Consider the following 19926-nt stretch of genomic DNA (forward strand, 5'->3'; position numbering starts at 1 on the left):
TTTATAGTTCGCCTGACAGTATCTTTGTAAGGCAATATCTTTGAGGAAACATATTTGTAATGTTTTTTTCTTAAAGAATAGGCAACAACGAACTCTCAGTTTATACTGTAGTACACCGACAGAAAATAGCGTGCTGCTGGTTATCTGTCCAAGTGTCCTCCAGGCGAAGTCCGGCTTTCTCCACAATATTCTGTAATTGTTCCAGAGTATATTTACAGCTGTATCCTTCACCTTCATGTAAGTAAAGTCTTTCACCCTTTCCCATCACCAAATCTATCCCGAGTCCAGCTATAAGGTAACATTGTAAAGCAAATGTGGCCTTTAAACATTAACTATAGACAATATCGAATATGATTAAATGGAGGGGTAAATATAGCTTCTTGTTATAGATTAACATTTGGTGGTGCCCATTTTGGTTTTACTGAGTTCCCTTCTGGCTATCGACACTTTTAGCAATTAGCATCACTAACGAGTCATAGAAGGTTGAAACAGCTGTAAGATACACTTTCATATTCACTTATTCATTTTTCGATATTAACTGTACATGTTGCTATATTTATCATTTGATCTTACTTCTGAGAAGCATTTTTATTGCCTGGGAAATGTAATCATCTATAACGTGAAATATGACGACGCCGTTTGTAACGCTCATACAGGAAATTTAGTAATGATATTATTCATAGCTCCATAACGCAAGAAATATTCAAGTTAATCCTTATAAATATTTAAATATTCTTTTCTTTTGTGGGAATCTTTTATACAATCCATTGGAATGCGAATAGTCATCGTTTGTAATCGTATGTCCACTACCACTTAAAAGTTAAAGAGTTTCTTTATACGTTTACAGTTTCTTAAAAATATGTTTGTTAGAATATATTACCATACATTATCATTCATTATGGACAAAATCTTACTTACGTATCGGATACCGGATATCTTCCTTAGCCGTAATGTAGGTTCTCACGTAGCTCATGTAATGGGGATTGGTGTCGGATATGAAATCTACCTCAAACGTGAAATTTGTCAGGTCAATATGACTTCCTTGTTCTCTGTTTAGTCGCAAAAGACCATTTTGCATAAACGTTCTGCTCAGGCCTGTCAGAAAATACAAAAATATGTTTAACTTCGAAGAGTTTGATGTTTTATCTATTAAAATCAAAGTTTGTAATCAAAGTCAGATTAGCCTTTTTGATGCCCCATTTTTTTCGTGATTTGCATTGTTTTCATTAGTGTTGAACGTCCTCGCCCATTTGACCTTGAATTCAGGCCAAAGTCAATACTAGGAACAAACTTGGCAGCCCTTTATTCACCCATACTACAAGCCAAATAGCAAGCCTCTATGCCACGTGATTATTAAGTCGTATGAATGGACAGGTTGATGCCGGAGCGCTGCACCATGCCATATGCTCACTTGCACTTCGAGGAAGCGAGCTAATAATTGTTAAATAACAACCATTATTGACTTTAACGTTTTATCATATTTAATTGGTATAAATGAGCTTAGGTGTTGCTAAGATGTTAATTTGGTAAAGTATTATTTAACGTGAGAGGATGTGTATGTTGTTTGTCGCCTTGTGATTGCACGGGATTGATACCGACTTTATAGTGCTGTACTACCGAGGTCATCTAAGAGGGTACACTCCATAGCGGTAAGCTTTAGAAACTATAATTTAAGGGACCCTGGTATAACCCAAAGCTTTGTTAACAAGGACTAACACTCAACTAAAGACTAAAAGTGTTGAGGTAGACATAAGGATTAGGGGAAAGATAAACGCCTTAAGTAGTCACCTCCTACGATCATGCAATGGCGGCAGCAGTCCTACGTTCTATCTGTATGACAGTGCTTGGACTGTAACCTTTCATCAATCAATATTTTGGATGCAATTATGCATTATGTTATTATAAAGCCTTATTTATTATGGGATGTGAGAAATCGTGAAGGTCAAGCAAATGGTAAATTAAATAGACAAAGGGAAATCCTAAGCTCAATATTTTATATAGTTTTGCTCTCAATATTCCTAGCGTTGTGGTGAATCAGTTTGGTATAAATTATATATTGAAAATCGATGTCCGTAAACATTGTTATGTAATATTTAATACTGTCCACTTCTGTCAGGGATCCTCAGTCCTCGACCGTGGATGGGAAAATTTAAACACGCAAAGCAAAATCATAGGTGATCAGGAATTGGTAGGCGTGATATGATTGCAAATATGAATATTGCATGGCTAATGTGTTGACGATTGGAACTAGATGTCAGGGATAATCAGGCCTTGACCTTGATTTACATGACGAGTGTCGTAAGTGAATACCTTGTACGTTTTCAATGGTCAACCTGCTAATGTACATTTTATTAATATTTTACTCTCATCTGTTGCATTGTATGTCGGAAATAACGAGTCTTAAACCAAAATATCGGTCAAAATCACCCAATTATTCCTTAGCATATCAACTATTGAGACATAGTTTCTATGACGTTCTTACCAGATTGGTCATTGTAAGCCTTTAAGAGAACATTTTTGTCTAGGGTGATGTCGGCATTAAACACAAGCCTGCATTTGTCTGTGAATCAACAAAAAATATGGCAGATTCAGCTATACAACTGTTTTCATTACTCACAAATGTTTGTAAAGCACATAATAAGAAAAAATAGGATTGACAGTTAGTAACAAGTGACTTAATATAGATGCAAACTTTATAATTTTTCATTGATAAATATCATTTATATTAATGTTATATCCAACAAGAATATGTTATGTTATCTGTTTCAAGCATTAGCTTTATACATAGAATAAGCCAGTAGTACATACGCACTTCTCCTTTTCGCATAACTGTGTGATATTTGAACGTACCTGTCATCATGGTAGAAAGTTTCCTGAGAGTATGGACCTGTTCATCATATGATAGGTTGAGCAGACCAGTGAACCATATAATTAACTTGGTACCTTTAACCTCTCTGAAACAAATACATTTCATGCCAGCCGTTGTATTTATGTCGTTGGTATAAGAAGGTTTTTCAGAATATTGAATAAATTTCTGACTTGCAGTTCTATTTTTGGTCAATTTCAACATTTTGTATTACACTTAGGTAGAAACCAAAAGTCGGTGAATATTACAAGCAACATATGCTGCAGCTGCTCTCTCCTCTTCTTTAGAGCAAAGCAGTATATCAGTGAATATGACGGAACTCTTATAACGGTAAAATAAGGAATATAAGAAATTGTGTAAGTTTCAATGATAAACAGATCTTAATAGAATAGATGTATCAGTTAAATGCTAAAGATGGTGTTCATATTTCATATATTTGAAAATTGATTCCGTCGGAAACGAAAGGATTTTAGCTGACGGCTGATCAAAATAGACGAATTTAGTTGCGCGAGTGGTTGTTCAATTACTTCAATACAAATATGTGTCTATGTGGCTTTTATGAAATATGATAATGCACAATTGTTTAATTCATATTATTGTCAAGACTTACTCAAGTTGCTCCATTCCTTGTTCGTGGTCCGCAAATATAGGTCGAATTATAAGTGACTCGCCGTATTCCTTGGACAATTCCGTCACTGCTCTTGACAGAAACTCTGTAAAACAGTATTTTAGATGAAAATAAAATAAACAAAATAAAATAAAAATATAGCAGTATCAGTTCTTCAGACAGAATGGTATTTATAATTTTGACCTATATGTTGATCCACATACCTTCAGAAATGTCCTCTGGATAGAAAAGTAATGTTTGCTGCCTTTCAGCAGTTCATTGATCACATATCTAGTTTTAGAGCAGTTTCCACTTCCTATTTCAGCCAGAATTAGATTGTCAGGAACGTTTGGTATGATTTCCTTTAAAAGATAGTATACGTAAGCAAATTATTGTATAACTTTAAACATTTGTACAAATGGATTGATGAAGCAATGTATGCCGTATGGTACTGTCGTTTACATCAGAATGTTTCATCTTTAAAAAACAATCATTCAAAAATATGTGTTCCCGAAACTTAAGTCACAGATACAAGTGTTTCAACAACAAAGGTTAAGTTTCATCAAAAGAAATTGAATTAATTAAACTATGATTTTTACAAAGGTTAAGTTTCATCAGAGGAAATTGAATTAATTAAGTTACGTTTGTCTTTTTTTAACAAGCATTATGTTGATTATGTGTTGCTCCCGTGTAACAAACGTACATGACGATGTAATTTACTCTATATAGAATACAAAGGAATGACCCATACACATGAGGTTGTGACTCGAACTTTATTTTTACGGCAAACAATAACATTTCCTTACTATGAAGCTCACATGGATCACATATATAACAATTCTTAAATGGTTTCTTAAAACTACGAATTTGGCGAAAGAGCACCTAAAATTTATATTGACTTTTAAAGCAAAAGTATATTCATGAGCTGTAGAGCAAAAACGCTATGTTGTCATGTCTATGACAATCGTTATTGATAACACATTAGATAATATAAATCTAAACCTAAGAATAACTCAACGTCGGTCATGTCAGTTGCTATCGGCACTCCTGTTCTCGGGTGCATTGTACCTTGTGCAACACAGCACAAATTCTTCCCGAAAAATTCAAACTAGGGTTATAATTTGGAATTATACACGCGATTTGGACGAACATATATAAGGCCAAGCATCTCCAATATCGCGGAACAGCGCAAACAGTCTCATTAAATCAATGTAAGTTAACAAACTTAGGTATGAGGTTTACTTGTCTCTTGGTTCTTTATTCACGTCGCCATTGTATAAGATAACCATCACTTCTTAAACAGCCAGAACTTGACCAATTATCAGTGTGACAATGTATCATGTAAAATCCACAAATAAAATATTGTTTACTTTCTGTTTCGCTTAAGTGCAAAATCTTACTTTAATGTGTACATCTTTTTGTAGACCTATTTATGGAAGACTAAATTGGGAATCAAGTACCTGTACGTTTTGTTGTAGAACAGACATCTGGCTCCTTACTGAATAGGAATCTGGATTTTCCATTATTGATTTAAACTCCAATTGAGAACCGACATAATCGTAATTGTACCACATAGGGATATGCCGAGGATTCGATGTCAGACCTTTCACCAACTTCTGCTTGATATCGTTTGCCATTATGTTGCTATAATATAAATAAATGAAAAATATCAAATACAATATATGCCATACAACTTTTCTTTGTTCTGACTTGATAACGTATCGCCACAACAGGAACAGGTGGACCATACAAAAACTCCGGAATACAACATACAGTAATATGTCGTTGTATTTGTCCTCTCTTCTTACTTTCCTTTGAATAATGATCATTCAGAAGTTGTATAGAAGATAATATAATATTTAATCATAACAACTATTACTAATATATATATATAATACCAATATTGTGACAATACAACATTTGAAAATTACTCACCTATTCCTAGTGAGAGTGAGGTGTAGCGGCGTCGGTCCTGGTCCATATAGGTCAGGCACTGTATACTTCCTACCTCTCACAATGGAAAAGTGCTGGTAATATATCACTTACTGCCACACTCCACTGCACACATTATCCCCCCCCCCCCCCCCTTTCACGGCTACTCATGATCACATGACCATTAAAGGTTGTGTGTGTAGGACATTAGTAGCAAATTTTGTAAGAAAGGGGAGATAATCAATAATTAGTCAATACAGTGTAAAGGATTAATATCTTAACTCCGTGATTGACACATTTAAATTTTAGAAAAACGATAGCGAAGAATTTGAAATGATAATAAAAAAGTACCAGGTTAAGCAATAATAAAGTCAATATAGTGAAAGAATATACATAAATGGCACATTTATAATTTTTTAAAAATGGAACTAAAATCGATAATTTCTTGATTAAAAAGAAAATTTCTAGAAAAGATTATAATATTGAGATGGCTGGCGTTTCTTTATACATAATTACACGCTATTTTTTTAATGATACAAATGAGAAATATTTGAGTTCCCTAGGGAATGATGATTCCTCACGAATACAAATTATTTCACTATCCAGATAATTTGCAACATCTTGAACATTAAACTGAAAATGTAGGGTTCTTTCTGCCTCTCTCTAGCTTCTGAACACGTTGCTTCCCGTATTTAGCTCTAATTTTGTAACAGACACTCCTTACCTTTCCGGAGACCGGATGTGGATAGTTATCCAAAAGTTTCATACAACACAATGTCCCCATGTTGAAATAGCATTAAAGACAAAAATTCACTCTATATGAAAATATCCTTGTTTCCATCATGATGCATAATGACAGACTGTGTTGTTAGTACTGGTCCGTACAAAGTCGTTACCAACTAGTATTAGGGAAGGGGTTGATTTGCCAACATGAATCTATATTAAAGTATACTGATATTTTAACCACACATTATCTAATTATATTGTGATTTTTAGGTCACTTGAGGTCCTGAGATTCAATAGAGCTACTGGTATTACGATCGCATTTGTCCATCGAGTGTCGTCTTTTTGCGTCGTCTTCTGATCGCAAACAGTTTATATTTTCCACTTCTTATCGAAAAACAAAAACGTCCAGGGTCATACTATTTTGCAAGGAGCATGCTTGGCTGAAGGGCTGCCTAATTTGTTCAAATTAATGAACTACTTTCAACGTCATAGGAGCAAATTGTGTTATAATCTTTAAACACCTCCTCCTCAATAAGCAAACTGTAAGTAGAATGCTGTGATGAAGGCCTACCAGATTTGTTCAAATGACAACATTAATTTATCTGTATGGTCACATGAATCAAATGTGTTAAAATCTTAAAACAACTTCTTAATAACCAAGATTCATAAGATCATGATATTGTTCAGTAGTAATCTAAGATAATGACTAGTAGTTTTGTTGAAATGAACGACCCGGACCTACTTTCAAGATCACATAGATCAAATGTGTTTAGATCTTGAACCGATTTCTTCTCCTTGGCAAGAGGCCCGGGGTCATTATATTAGGTCAGCAATACGCCTCTATAAAGGTTTCCAAGTTTGTTCAAACGAACAACTCAACTCAATAACCAATATATCCAGCTCATGACATTAAGCTAGAAACATGCTGTGGTGATGGCCACCCAGTTTGTTCAAATGATCGTTAAGCCTACTTTTGAGGTCACAGTTGTCAAATGTGTTAAGATCTTAATTTTAGATAAACAACTATCTATGTACGTATCAGATCTCAGATGACAGTCAAGGGTCATGGGTCTCTTGTTCGATTTACATTGGAGAGGCTCGGTATATAAAAAGTCATCTCCCTGGTATCGGTGATTTACAATGGAATGCAACACCGTAGATAATTATTTTTGAAAATCACTCGTTCTGATATAGATATTTCCTTCAATGGCAACTTAAAGAATTTTGTTTTTGTCAAAGTCGTAAATTTAGTATATGACCTCTGAATTAAACAGCAGATGATATAGGGTAAACGCTCATTGTCATCTTGGATACCCAATATGTATTACGTTGTATCTACCCGCTTTTTATTGATTTTGAGTTATAATTAAGGTTTTGTTATTGTATTCTCTGTTTTTATTCATCCTTGTTCGACAAACTGGATTTTCTCTGTGAGTTGGTTGAATATTTCACTAGAACCGTCCTAATTGTGAATTCATATATTTGTTGTTTTTTTGCCAGTGAAATATAGAAACTTTTCAAACTAATAAAACAGATATATTCACTACAGCGATGAGCAGTGAAAATATAAGATTTTGTAGTGAAAATATAAGTTTTCAGTTTTTGACTAATCAGAGCGAACCTTTGTATTCACCTCATTGAAACTTTTTGAAACGATTTTTCAATCGAAGCAGAGATAGATCAATTTATTATTTTGCTGTATTTCTGAAATTTTCAGACTAGTTTTTGACAAAATACCTACTATTCATACACAGATTCTCCGATAACGCCTTAATTGCGCTGATCAGTCCTTTCAAAATGGCATTGTTAAGTTGACGTGTAGTAACGTCACAAAGAGATGACGTCATTACTGATCCTCGCACTTTTTGACACGATTAATCTTTTGATGTTTCCTGTTAGATATAACATATATTTCACTCGTAAGAGTATTTAGATATTTTTCGCTAGTGCATCGCACTCGAAAAAATATCGATATTCTGTCATACTCTTGAAATATATGTTATATTAAATCATTTAATATTCTATATATATATATGTCAACAGGCTGCAAGGTTTTTAAAGCCATAGCAAGTATGACAATCTGTGGGCTACGCTTGAGTAAATGACAGTGCATGCCTTCCAGCTGGGATATACTCTAGGGTACAAACCCAAAACCTGGGTTATTATTTATAGATTTAGTCAAATTTGTCAAATCTAACTCTTTCCCTGGATACTGTTCGACCCTGTTTTAACTGTTACCATATAATATCAGCTATGTCAATATCTGAAAAGGACTGACACCTTAAAGGATAAATTTAGTTAAAGATACAGTAATAATTAAATAATTGCCTCGTATAGCTGATTTTTTCTTCTGCAATGGACCCTCATTAACAGTCTATAATTGTATTCATTTTGATACAATAATACAGTTTTTCAATTTTAAGAGTGAGGGGGAAGCATTTTTGTTTGTTTTTTATGGATCTTTCCCTTATTTCATCTATAGGTTCATAATCCACAGCTAAGCTTAGTTAAATTCAAGGAAATAAGAAGAACTAATCATATCATGATAATACATTATGTACTGGAACAGATATTTAAGAGGAAAGAGGGGAGAAGTGTAAAGAATAGTCCACAAACTAATATCAATTGTTACCAATAACAATTATATGGTAGAGGACGCCAGGATCCCGGCAGGATTTCTTGTCCCCGTCTTCTACACTATGTATAGTTTTTTTTATCAATTTGCTGCAATGAATGTGTCATTAACTGTATAATTGCCATACCATTTGTATATATTTTTTTCTAAAATGACTTGTATTTGAATATGAATGTTAAACGGTATATTTGTTTGTTTGTTTGTTTATGTTTTACGGCCCATCGACAACTAGGGTCATTTAGGGCCAAACAATATACTATGGTTTTTATTTTTATTTTTAACGTTAAAATCAGATAAAATTGGTCATTTATAAAAGCATTCGTATTGTATATTTAGATCATTATGATAAAAAGTTGGTTAAAAATGGTATAATATATATATGTACGGATAGATTATGTGAACTTTGTGATATAAATAGAACGTCAAAGAGAGTAACGTAAAAGACATCAAAATCTATAAAATAGATCGATTTCTTTCAAGTAGCTAAATATTGTTTTCGAATCCACGGAACTGAAAAGGGTTTTCATATCCGGGACTCGAAAGTATTTATCACGAATGTGCTTGAAATCGGAACATTCTATTAAAAAAATGCTCCACTGTGAATAGAGCATCACATGCATAACACACCGGTGGATCCTCTCGTTTCAAAAGGAACGAATGAGTAAGATATGTGTGCCCGGTACGGAGCTGAGAGAGGACAATTTCCTCTCTACGATCCTTCCGACTTGGTGTTGATGTTTTAAGTTTCGGTTGTACTTTAAAAAGTTTATTGCTCGTCTCGAGAGACCAGCGTTGCTGCCATAAACGGTATAAGGATCAACGATTATTTTTAAAGTGGCAATGCGAAGTCGCAATTTGTTTTATCTAATTAATGGGTAAAGTCCCAGAATGCATTGAGTCATGGACCGCAATGAACTCTGGGAGAGATTGAGATCGTTTACGTATTACACGTAGTTGTAAATGTAATGTAAATTATTGTAAGCTAAATTTAGAACATGCTAGAACAAACTTAGCCATTTGAAAAAATCAAAACTTTATTTGAATGTTGATGTTGAGGTGTGTGAATAATTTATATCATGTTATTTAAAGAATACTTTTATAATATCAAAAATGTTATTATTTTTCTAAACAAAAATAAAACTGACATGAGCTCCTCCAGGTTAACTGTATTCGCTGACCTACATTATGGTAACCTATGTATAACAATCTATTTCCGCTGGAAACGAAAAGATTCAATATCTGGATATTATTCTCATTTCCTATATCTTGTCATTTATCTTGATACAAGATAATCCTTTGGTATACAATAGACAAAACAGGGAACTTACGTTTAGTCTATATGTTTTAGCCCGAAAGTAATCAAGAATTAAAGCCATCTAGTGTTGAGGACATTAAAAATCTCTAAAACCTGCCAATCTTTGTTTTACGTCCATATACATCACTGATATGCATATATCACATATATTGGACTTTACTGATGAAATAAATTAATTGTTCCTGAACAAAATGTTCCTATTGGAAACAATTAAGACTTCTTTATAGAGTTAGAAGACTGATTTGAAGACAAAAAGTTGACCTGTAGAGTTTAGGGTTTTTTCAGGAATCCGCATTTTTACCTCAGACGAGGCAGCTGAACATTTTCCCCGAAAACAGTCTTCTTGCTGTGTAAAACGCTTTTAATAGTATATAAGAAGATCATTTGGTATTTGTACTTGTGTGCGTTATACTAATGTAGGTCAGATCCAGGTTAAATAATAATCTGTTAGGGTTGACAACATACCAAATGGGCATACCGACAAGCATCGAACACGTCTGACTTTGTATCGCACAAGACAATATAATGGTTTAATGAGATCGTGACGGGTGATCATGATTATGTCGACAATGAAAAGTTTTCCCTGGTCGTCATCATCCTCGGCCCTAGGTGAAAATCGCACTCACGCTTATTTAGATAAGATATAGTGCGATTTTCACTTAGGTCCGTGGATGCGGGTACCTTCTGCTGTTACACTTTTTCACTGTAATCATGATTATGGGAACAAGTCGTGAACAATTTAATCAACTGAGTCATGTTAATACCGTAGGTCGGAATACAAGGATGTCAGTATCTAGAAATAGAAAACCTGCTGGTACAGTTTATAATTAGATACCGAGGTATTGGTTTCAAGCTCAATATACCTATAGGTGAAACTGAAGGACTTTTCATCGTCATTTTCACCTGTTGAATAGTTGAAATGAGCTCTTCTATACAATTGACAAGTCTTTGTTCACCGCTTTTTTGTTTTGCTGTTTTTTTGTTATTTTTTTTTTTTTTAATACTTTTTATCACGTCACAGAACCGTTCCACCTTGAAATGGCACGAATTAAAAATTGACTTTTTCATCAGTGAAAAACACTGTGAAAGGCTCATTTATACTGCTATTGTAATTGCTTATAAAAATGAACTACAAAACTTTGTCTTCACGTTCTTCGTAAGTTGAAAATATTTAAAAAAAAAATGCTATTTTCGCATTTAATTCTCAAGAGGTAACATATATAATCATTAATTCGTTGAGTACGGTTTACTTTCTAGTGCATATTTATTGTTCATCAGTTCTTCCCTAGATTAACATTTCTCAATCAAAGTATAAAATCCTCTCTGATCCATAATTGTATGTGGCTCCCTATCAGTCAGTTACTTGTATCAATTGAAATATCAATCAAGATAAATAGATAATTAAACAAATCCAAATATAGATCAAAATGTTTCGATGATAAAGATGTACGTCCCGATGTAATATCAAATGGTTTTTACTATAAGTTGACTTTTAATTTAAATATCCTAATATATAGCACATGATGTTTGGAGAGTCAACGCTGAACTCACTAAAAAATCTCAAACAAAACCTTTGGTTTGTTAATTAAAACTTACACGAAAGCAAAAGAACAAAAGTATTTGTACAATGTATTATCATTCCGTCTTGACCAAGTGTATTTCTATTGAAACTTAACTTCAATGAAACATCTCAGATATTATCTAATATGTACATATCGGGTAATATAACATCAATGATACCGATAGCGGGAAGTAAAACTTGGCCTTGATATAAAATAATGTCTGTGGCTGTAAATAAGGATACAATGATATCAGCGTCGATGGATTTGCCATCATCAAACATTTAGATAAGAATATTCAATCGTTTATCAATTTTCTCCATTTCGTTTGATCACAGCGGAATGTTTACCCGATTGCCCGCCCCTCATGATACGGTAAATATCTACACTATCACGCTTGTCAATAATTTATGCATTTACGGACTATACGATAAATAAATATCCCGAATATCGCCTATTTCTAACGAATCGGAATTCAAAATTCATCATCTAAGGTCCCTGTTAATAATCTAGCTGTAACATAGTTTCCAAGAAAAGCTCTTCACAAATTCTATTTTTAGTGTTGTTTTTTTTTATAAAATGTTCCCACCTCAGGTAAGTTTTCTTTTTTTGGTAACCATGGAATTATTGGTTAAGGAAATAATTATGGGTACTGGTGTAATGCATATGCTATGCTGTACATGTATGAAGTACACGGTATTCCGTATGTTAGTGTGTTATGTATATGCTATTCTGTTTGTTTGTGATGTATATGATATTATGTTAGTGTGTTATGTATATGCTATTCTGTTAGTGTGTTATGTATATGCTATTCTGTTAGTGTGTGATGTATTTCATATTATGTTTGTGTGTTATGTATATGATATTCTGTTTGTGTGTGATTTATATGATATTCTGTTTTTGTGTGATGTATATGATATTCTGTTTGTGTGTGATGTATATGATATTCTGTTTTTGTGTGATGTATATGATATTCTGTTTGTGTGTGAAGTATATGATATTCTGTTTGTGTGTGATGTATATGATATTCTGTTTTTGTGTGATGTATATGATATTCTGTTTTTGTGTGATGTATATGATATTCTGTTTGTGTGTGATGTATATGATATTCTGTTTTTGTGTGATGTATATGATATTCTGTTTGTGTGTGAAGTATATGATATTCTGTTTGTGTGTGATGTATATGATATTATATTTGTGTGTGATGTATATGATATTATATTTGTGTGTGATGTATATGATATTATATTTGTGTGTGATGTATATGATATTCTGTTTGACCTTTATATAAAACAAATGTCTGTGGCTGTAAATAAGGAACAATGATATCAGTGTCGATGGATTTTCCATCATCAAACATTTAGATAAGAATATTCAATCTTTTATTATCTATTTCTCCATTTCGTTTGATCACAGCGGAATGTTTACCCGATTGCCCGTCCCTCATGATACGGTAAATATCTACACTATCACGCTTGTCAATAATTTATGCATTTACGGACTATACGATAAATAAATATCTCGAATATCGCCTATTTCTAACGAACCGGTATCATACGATTTATTCCGACTTTGTAGTTCACAACCCCCTGGTTTAAACCGCTTTACCAAATAACTTAACAATATTAATACCAAACACAAAGTCGCTACATGTAATTACAAACTGGAAAAAAAACAAGGGGAACGCTACCATGTGTGAAACTGAAAATTTTACATGTTCTTAAAATTCATCCAACGTCAGTGAAGGTATTTACCGCAATACCGAGGAATCAATAGATACACCTCACTAGCGTACGTTTGGAGTTTCCCACATACATTTTAAATACCCACCTGTTGACCTTTATGCACATTTTCTATTTTTGTAATATAAGCACTATACAATGGAAACTTCAGGTTTTCAGCTTTAAAACTTCCGTAGCTACACATTGTAGTTAACTGAAGTGTGAGGATATGTAACATCCAAGACAACAATCACATTGTTCGTAGTCAGGATGTTTGGATCATTATTGCCTTAAAGTCAACGACGTATTTGACATAGGAAAATCCCACATTGGTTTATTGTCCGACAAACCAATTGAGAGTTAGTATGTACAGAAACAGGGTCTACTGTAGTCTGTGTTTGATATAGAAGGATTACATGTAAAACAGACTGATAAGGACAAAAGGTCAAACTAGACAATGACATTTGTTTTGTAATCAGATATTAACACTTTGATACAGAAAACAGGACAAACTAGACAATGGTCTTGATACTGTAGCAGACTACGGCTAGCAGCCATACAAGAAAATCCATTGTAAATATTTTAACTTGATACATGGAAGTATAGACGAGGAATCCATAGGTCAACATGAGATGGAATCCTGACGTCAACATGAGATGGAATCCTGACGTCAACATGAGAACAAATATCTGATGTTCCTAATAAACAAGATTTGTGATGTGGGATTGTACAACAACAAGTTTGCCGGTACAACGAACTTTCCAAGTTAGCTTTCGACCACATCCACAGTGATGGAGAGTGAAATACGATCTTCCCGTGAGTACAAACCAGTAAACCCGCACAGGAATGTATACGATAAATCTATATCTAACTGTAATAGAGCTAAGTTTATTGCAGTGTTTTGGTTTAAAATGAGAGTAAGGATTATATGCAAGTACTGGTTATTTATTAGAAAGGCGTTATGCTACGTTCAGTTACTTTCGCGCCATTTAAAAAGCAATACTTGTAAATACATCAGTAATACAGGATCCCAGTTAAATAACGTTAAGTACACAGGTATCTTCATTATAATTTTTTATCATTATGAAATTTAATAACCTATCTTTAAATTTTGAAATGATTAGATGATCAGCTGTAATAACTTAGAAGATGTGCTGACAATACAAACCATATTTTGTGTAAATATCTCATTTTATATAAGATCGCTGTGTAAAAAACATAATCGTGACCTTATTCCATAAAACAAATTAACACCATCAAATCATTGTGACCTTTTCAATGACACAAACTTTTAAACACAATCACTGCACGTAATTGTAACCTATTTCAGACACAAATTGATACCATCATATAATAAGGGCCCAGCACAAAAGTGCGCTATAGTAATCACCTTATCCGTCCGTCTGTCTGTCCGTCAGCACTTTTATTTCCGTACAATAGCTTGAGTTTCCTTGGGCCTATCGAACTCAAACTTGATACAGTGCTTTCTTATCAAAAGCACGTGTTTGGGATTTCTTTTCTGTCTCAAAAGTCAAAGGTCAAGGTCACTGTTGATAAATATAGAAAATAAGTTTCCATGCAATAAAAAGGTCAAGATCACACATTAGATAGAAATCAAGTGTTCACGGGTATTAGCTCCATATTCTACTTTATAAATTTATAAGTTACTATGTGTTTTGTTGCCTTTTATAGCAAAGTGTACGGTCTAACCAGAGTCATCCAGACTTTCGACTTAAATATTTTTCGTGCTGTTTTTATGGTGAAAAAAGTGACCAAAAGGCAGAACAACCAAATTGATATACTGATATACAATGGTGACAATGGCTTGACACCCTGTATAGAAAACGTACTCCCTTGTCTTAGATCCACGTGACGAGTACCCTACTGTAATTGTTGTCATTCTGTCCTTCAACCTAGCGTAGCATTTTTGTATTTGGAAATTATCTCCGAACCTCTCATGAGTTTTGAGGTTTTAGAATAGGGGTATACCAAATTCATGATGTCAAGGTCAAGGTCGTTGTTACTAAAAATAGAACACGGAGTATACTGTCAAAGTAATCATCTCAGGTCTTTGTCAGTAATCTAGCTGTGACATAGTTTCCAAGAAAAGTTTTTGACAAGTTTCTTTTTCCTGTTGTATCTTTTTGTATAATATAATTAAATCCTCAGGTAAGTGTTCCTTCTCGGTAAGAATGGAATTTTTGGTTAAGGAAATATTTATGGGTATGTATTGGGAATAGAAGGTTTATACTTAACAATCAATGAGTCTTACGTCTAATAGAAATTTAACACATGTACTTAATACCTCATAATTGCATACTAGTTTGTATGATTATTTATTTTAAGAAATATGCAGCATATTCCGTACTTGTAAGATGTACATGATATTCCGTACTTATGTGATGTATGTGATATTACGTACTTGTGTGGTGCATATGATATGCCGTACTTGTGTGATGCATATGATATTCTGTTTGTGTGTAATGTATATGATATTCCCAATCTAATTAGATTTAGACTTGAAAATTCCTATCCTCTACGATACTCTACGATACACTGCAATACAAGATATGACGATATCCCGTTGGAGGTCATCTCAGCATAACCTTTGGGCTTCAAATTTAAGCCAATGAAAACTGGTCAATGACGTCATTATTCAACAAATGACAAAGAGTCTGATACGAGCCTTCGGTTTCGTCTCCTTAGTATTTGCGACTCAATTCAGCGCTTGATTTGAAAAACATGTATGCAAAATTTCACAAACATCGGTGCTAGATTATCTTAATGGCCGCGGTAATAAAAATATTGCTTATCCTCTGGACGTTACATTGAATGTATGACGTACATGATATTCGTATGTGTGTGATGCATATGACATTCTGTACATATGTGATGTACATGACATACAACAGATTGATATGTACCCAATATTCCATAGTAGTTATCAAATTGTGTTGGAATCAATTATATTGACATAGGTTCGACATCATGAATATTAAAATATCTACTTTTGTGTTTGTTTCAAGGAAAATGATAAACATTTATGAATAGAGATCAAGATTTAGCAGCCATCACCAACAATCATTAATTACTCTTCATATTAATATAGTTATTTCTATTTTATAATAGGGCTTTTGACATATCACTGAGATGTCCGACCAGGGAGAGCTGTACGAGGATTCCTGGATTCTATATTATGTACTGGACAGGATGATGGGGAACCGGGAAATGATGGCCGTCAGGAAGAAGCTGACACTTATACTTGAGCAGTTAAGGAACACTGATCAGACAAAATCAGAAACGATTTCCACAGGAAGTTCAGCAGAAGGAATTATGATGAAGGGCTCGGAGCAAGATCAAATGCTTATTCACAACTCTGTGGTAGTTATATGTCCGGACCAACAAAGCAGTATCACACCAGATATCGCTAATAAAACGGTATTTATTATGAGAGATACCGACAGCCGACCTGGCTATGTAACTTTGCAGCTGATTGGACGGACGTGCACTTCAGACTTGCTGAATGCGATTGTACCTGTTGGAGATGTACACTTTATATCAAGTGAAATGTATGCACGGTTGTTATCAGATCAAGTTATTGATCAATTTAAGACTACCGTATCCACTCATGGACCAGCTACTACTACGTCGAGCAAATATACAGAATCAGATATGGATTTAGTGCGTGCGTTCGCATGTCCTAGTTGGCCAAGCGAGAGCAATGAGTGGGTGAGTAGACATCGATTATATAACTGGGCGGATAAATGTATGAGGGATCAAATAGTACAAGATGGTTGTTATCTCGTCCCTGTAGGAGATAAAACGTCAGCCTACACATTCCTACAATGGAGAATTTCGTTCCCGACTGCGGAACGCAAACTCATTCATTCTCTCAGTCATGTCCAGTTCCAAGTGTACTGTCTTCTCAAGTATCTTTTAAAACAGATATCCGGGAAGTTGAAGCAAATATATGGGGATACAGATATTCTCTCATCATATATTATCAAAACAACTATACTCCATGCAGTAGAAAACACACCTTTATCTTTATGGGAAGAAAAGAATACATTTCTTTGTTTCATGCTGTGTTTAAATATTTTGGCCACGTGGGTGAATGCAGGATATTGTCCTAATTACTTTATAAACAGGAACAATATGTTCCTTGGTAAAGTTCATGGTGAAAATCAACAAAAACTCCTTCGTTTACTTGTTGAACTCCGTGATATGACATGGGGTTGTCTATCAATAGGAACATTCTTCCAACCATCTATAGGAGAGTGTATTCAGATAGTGAAAAATGGAGCCTGGGAACTAGTACTGCCTACACCAGCACAATCAGAAAGAGAAACTGATATTACAATAGTCTCGCAGTCCTTACCTTTGTTTTGTACAACTGATGTACTGCCCGCTTTGAAACTTCTGAGCAAATCAAAGACAGACATGGATGAATCCATTGCTTACATTAGTACGGCAAGCGCACTCTCTTTTAAAGGGATGGAGGTATTTGATAAACAAGCTCCTCTCGAAGGAAACAAACAGAAGTATAAATCTCCTAGGAAATGTAAGAAGTTTATATCACCACTTGCTGTAGTTTGTACAAGTCCAGGCCTGCTGAGGTTGGCAACCTATCACTACCAGACTGGGAATTACATGAAAACACTGGAAATGTGTGGACACCTAATCTCCTCGTTGAAAGTTTTCGTTGATAGCGGTCATGTCAAGGATCGAGACGGATACGAACATTTCTACTGTGGGCGTGGGTATAGTCTTCTACACAAATTTCAGCAAGCATTTGTATTAAACATGGCTTTAACAGAAACATCTTCAAATTTCTGTCCAGTTCATTTACAACTAGAGTTAACGAAACTCCGTAATTCTAAACTACTAATCCCACCACTTCCTTACGCCGTGTTCCTGACCTTCCTGTGTAACCATGAGCTTAACGATACAAGAAGACGTGACGCAGCACTGATCGATTCGGGCCGTGAAGCATGATAAGTACCAGGGAGAAAGTATATACTGGATTGTCCACAATCTCTTAGGGATCTGTTACGAAATGGTCGGTGACATACGTAGTGCTCTCAGGGAATACAAGGACTCTCTGAGTGGTGCAAGACATTATCATTTTTATAATCCTGCCATGGAGAGGATAGCACGACTCGAATATTCTCAATAATGACAAAGAATTTATTTTTGATGTTATGTAAAGGACCAACATCAATAGCGTATTCCGTAATTGTGAGATGTACACGTTATGATGTACAAATTATTCCGTGCTTGTGTTATATACATGGTATTCTGTACGTTTGAAATGTACATATTCTATAAGATTGATATGAACACAATATTCCGTAAGAGCACAGGCGCCGCTTCTGGTTGGTATAGTATGAAAAGAGGACTAATATTTTTATCCATGAATATTAACCAGACGCCTGTGGTAAGAGCGAGTTATCAAAAAGTATTTGAATGAATTACGTTGACATAGTTTTGACATCACGAATATTATAAGGAAATTGATAAATGACGTCTGCATTGTATACCCATCACCATTCCTTGATTCTATATCATGTCCTGGACAGGATGATACGGGGCCGAAAGATGATGGTCAGCAGGAAGAAGCCAATTCTTGTACATGAACAATTAAAAAAAATACATTTTTTGTTTCATAATGCGTTTAAATATTTTGGCCACGTGGGAAAATGCGAAGCATTGCCCTGACCACTTTATTAAATTGAACAATATTTTCCTTTGTGAAAGTTCATGGCGAAATCTACAAGAACTCCTTTGTTTACTTGTTGAGCTCCAGGCTATGGCATGGGATTGTGTATCGATTGGAACAGACTTCAAAAATGTCAGCATTGTTAGAAATCCACTATATCTTTTAGCTCCGAAAAAAAGAATGTGAATTAAGAATATTCTCGTAGTCTATTTCCTTTTTTTTATTTTTAGCGCCGATGTACTCCCAAAAGTGTAAAAAAAAAAAACCACTAATCTCAGAATATACAAGAACATGACTACCAGATTGGGAATTATACATTAGAAATATGTGTATACATGATCTCATCATAGACACTTCCGCTGGTGGTGCTCCTAGTGTAACGGATCGAGACAGTTATGAACAGCTTTACTGTGGCACGGGTATACTCTTCTAAACAAATATCACAGGCATGTATAGCAAGCATTGACAGTTCTGTCTATACCCGTTACAGCCGGAGCTAACAAACCCAACGGGAGGATTCATGTACTTGATCTCCCTCTGCTCTCCTACGATGTGTTCTTCACGTTCCTGTCTCACCATGAACTTGTTAACACCAGACGACTTAATACAGCACTAATCCATCATCGGGACGTGAAATGTGACGAAATGCGGGGATGGGGCACAGACTTGATTCCTTATGACTCAAGAACTGAAACTGCATACATGGGTCATGGTTTTACCTAGGTGAGACAGTGTGTTATGTACTAATCGTAGGTCACTCTGACCTACATTTTGATCTTTGGCCTACATTAAAGAACAACAGGCCCATGGACCTTTACGGTCACCTGTTTTTATTTAATATATTTC

At 34.6% G+C, this 19926-nt stretch overlaps 2 protein-coding genes and 1 long non-coding RNA gene across 3 annotated transcripts; 1 reads left to right on the forward strand and 2 right to left on the reverse strand.

Annotated features, from left to right (window-relative positions):
- On the reverse strand, positions 1-1090 carry LOC117318759. The gene is made up of 2 exons (XM_033873709.1): positions 919-1090; positions 1-288 (listed from the first exon to the last, which is right to left on the reverse strand). The coding sequence occupies exons 1-2, from the start codon at positions 1076-1078 to the stop codon at positions 101-103; spliced, it is 348 nt and encodes a 115-aa protein (XP_033729600.1). The 5' UTR covers positions 1079-1090; the 3' UTR covers positions 1-100.
- Positions 1091-3478: 2388 nt separating this feature from the next.
- Positions 3479-3803, reverse strand: LOC117318761. Its single transcript, XR_004530448.1, has 2 exons — positions 3698-3803; positions 3479-3579 (listed from the first exon to the last, which is right to left on the reverse strand). It is a non-coding gene; the product is annotated as an uncharacterized LOC117318761 (long non-coding RNA).
- Positions 3804-16511: 12708 nt separating this feature from the next.
- LOC117318762 lies at positions 16512-18537 on the forward strand. Its single transcript, XM_033873712.1, has 2 exons — positions 16512-18155; positions 18352-18537. The coding sequence occupies exons 1-2, from the start codon at positions 16512-16514 to the stop codon at positions 18535-18537; spliced, it is 1830 nt and encodes a 609-aa protein (XP_033729603.1).
- The last annotated feature ends 1389 nt before the right edge of the window (positions 18538-19926 follow it).

Source organism: Pecten maximus, unplaced genomic scaffold, assembly GCF_902652985.1.
Source record: "Pecten maximus unplaced genomic scaffold, xPecMax1.1, whole genome shotgun sequence".
Taxonomy (NCBI): Eukaryota; Metazoa; Mollusca; class Bivalvia; order Pectinida; family Pectinidae; genus Pecten; species Pecten maximus.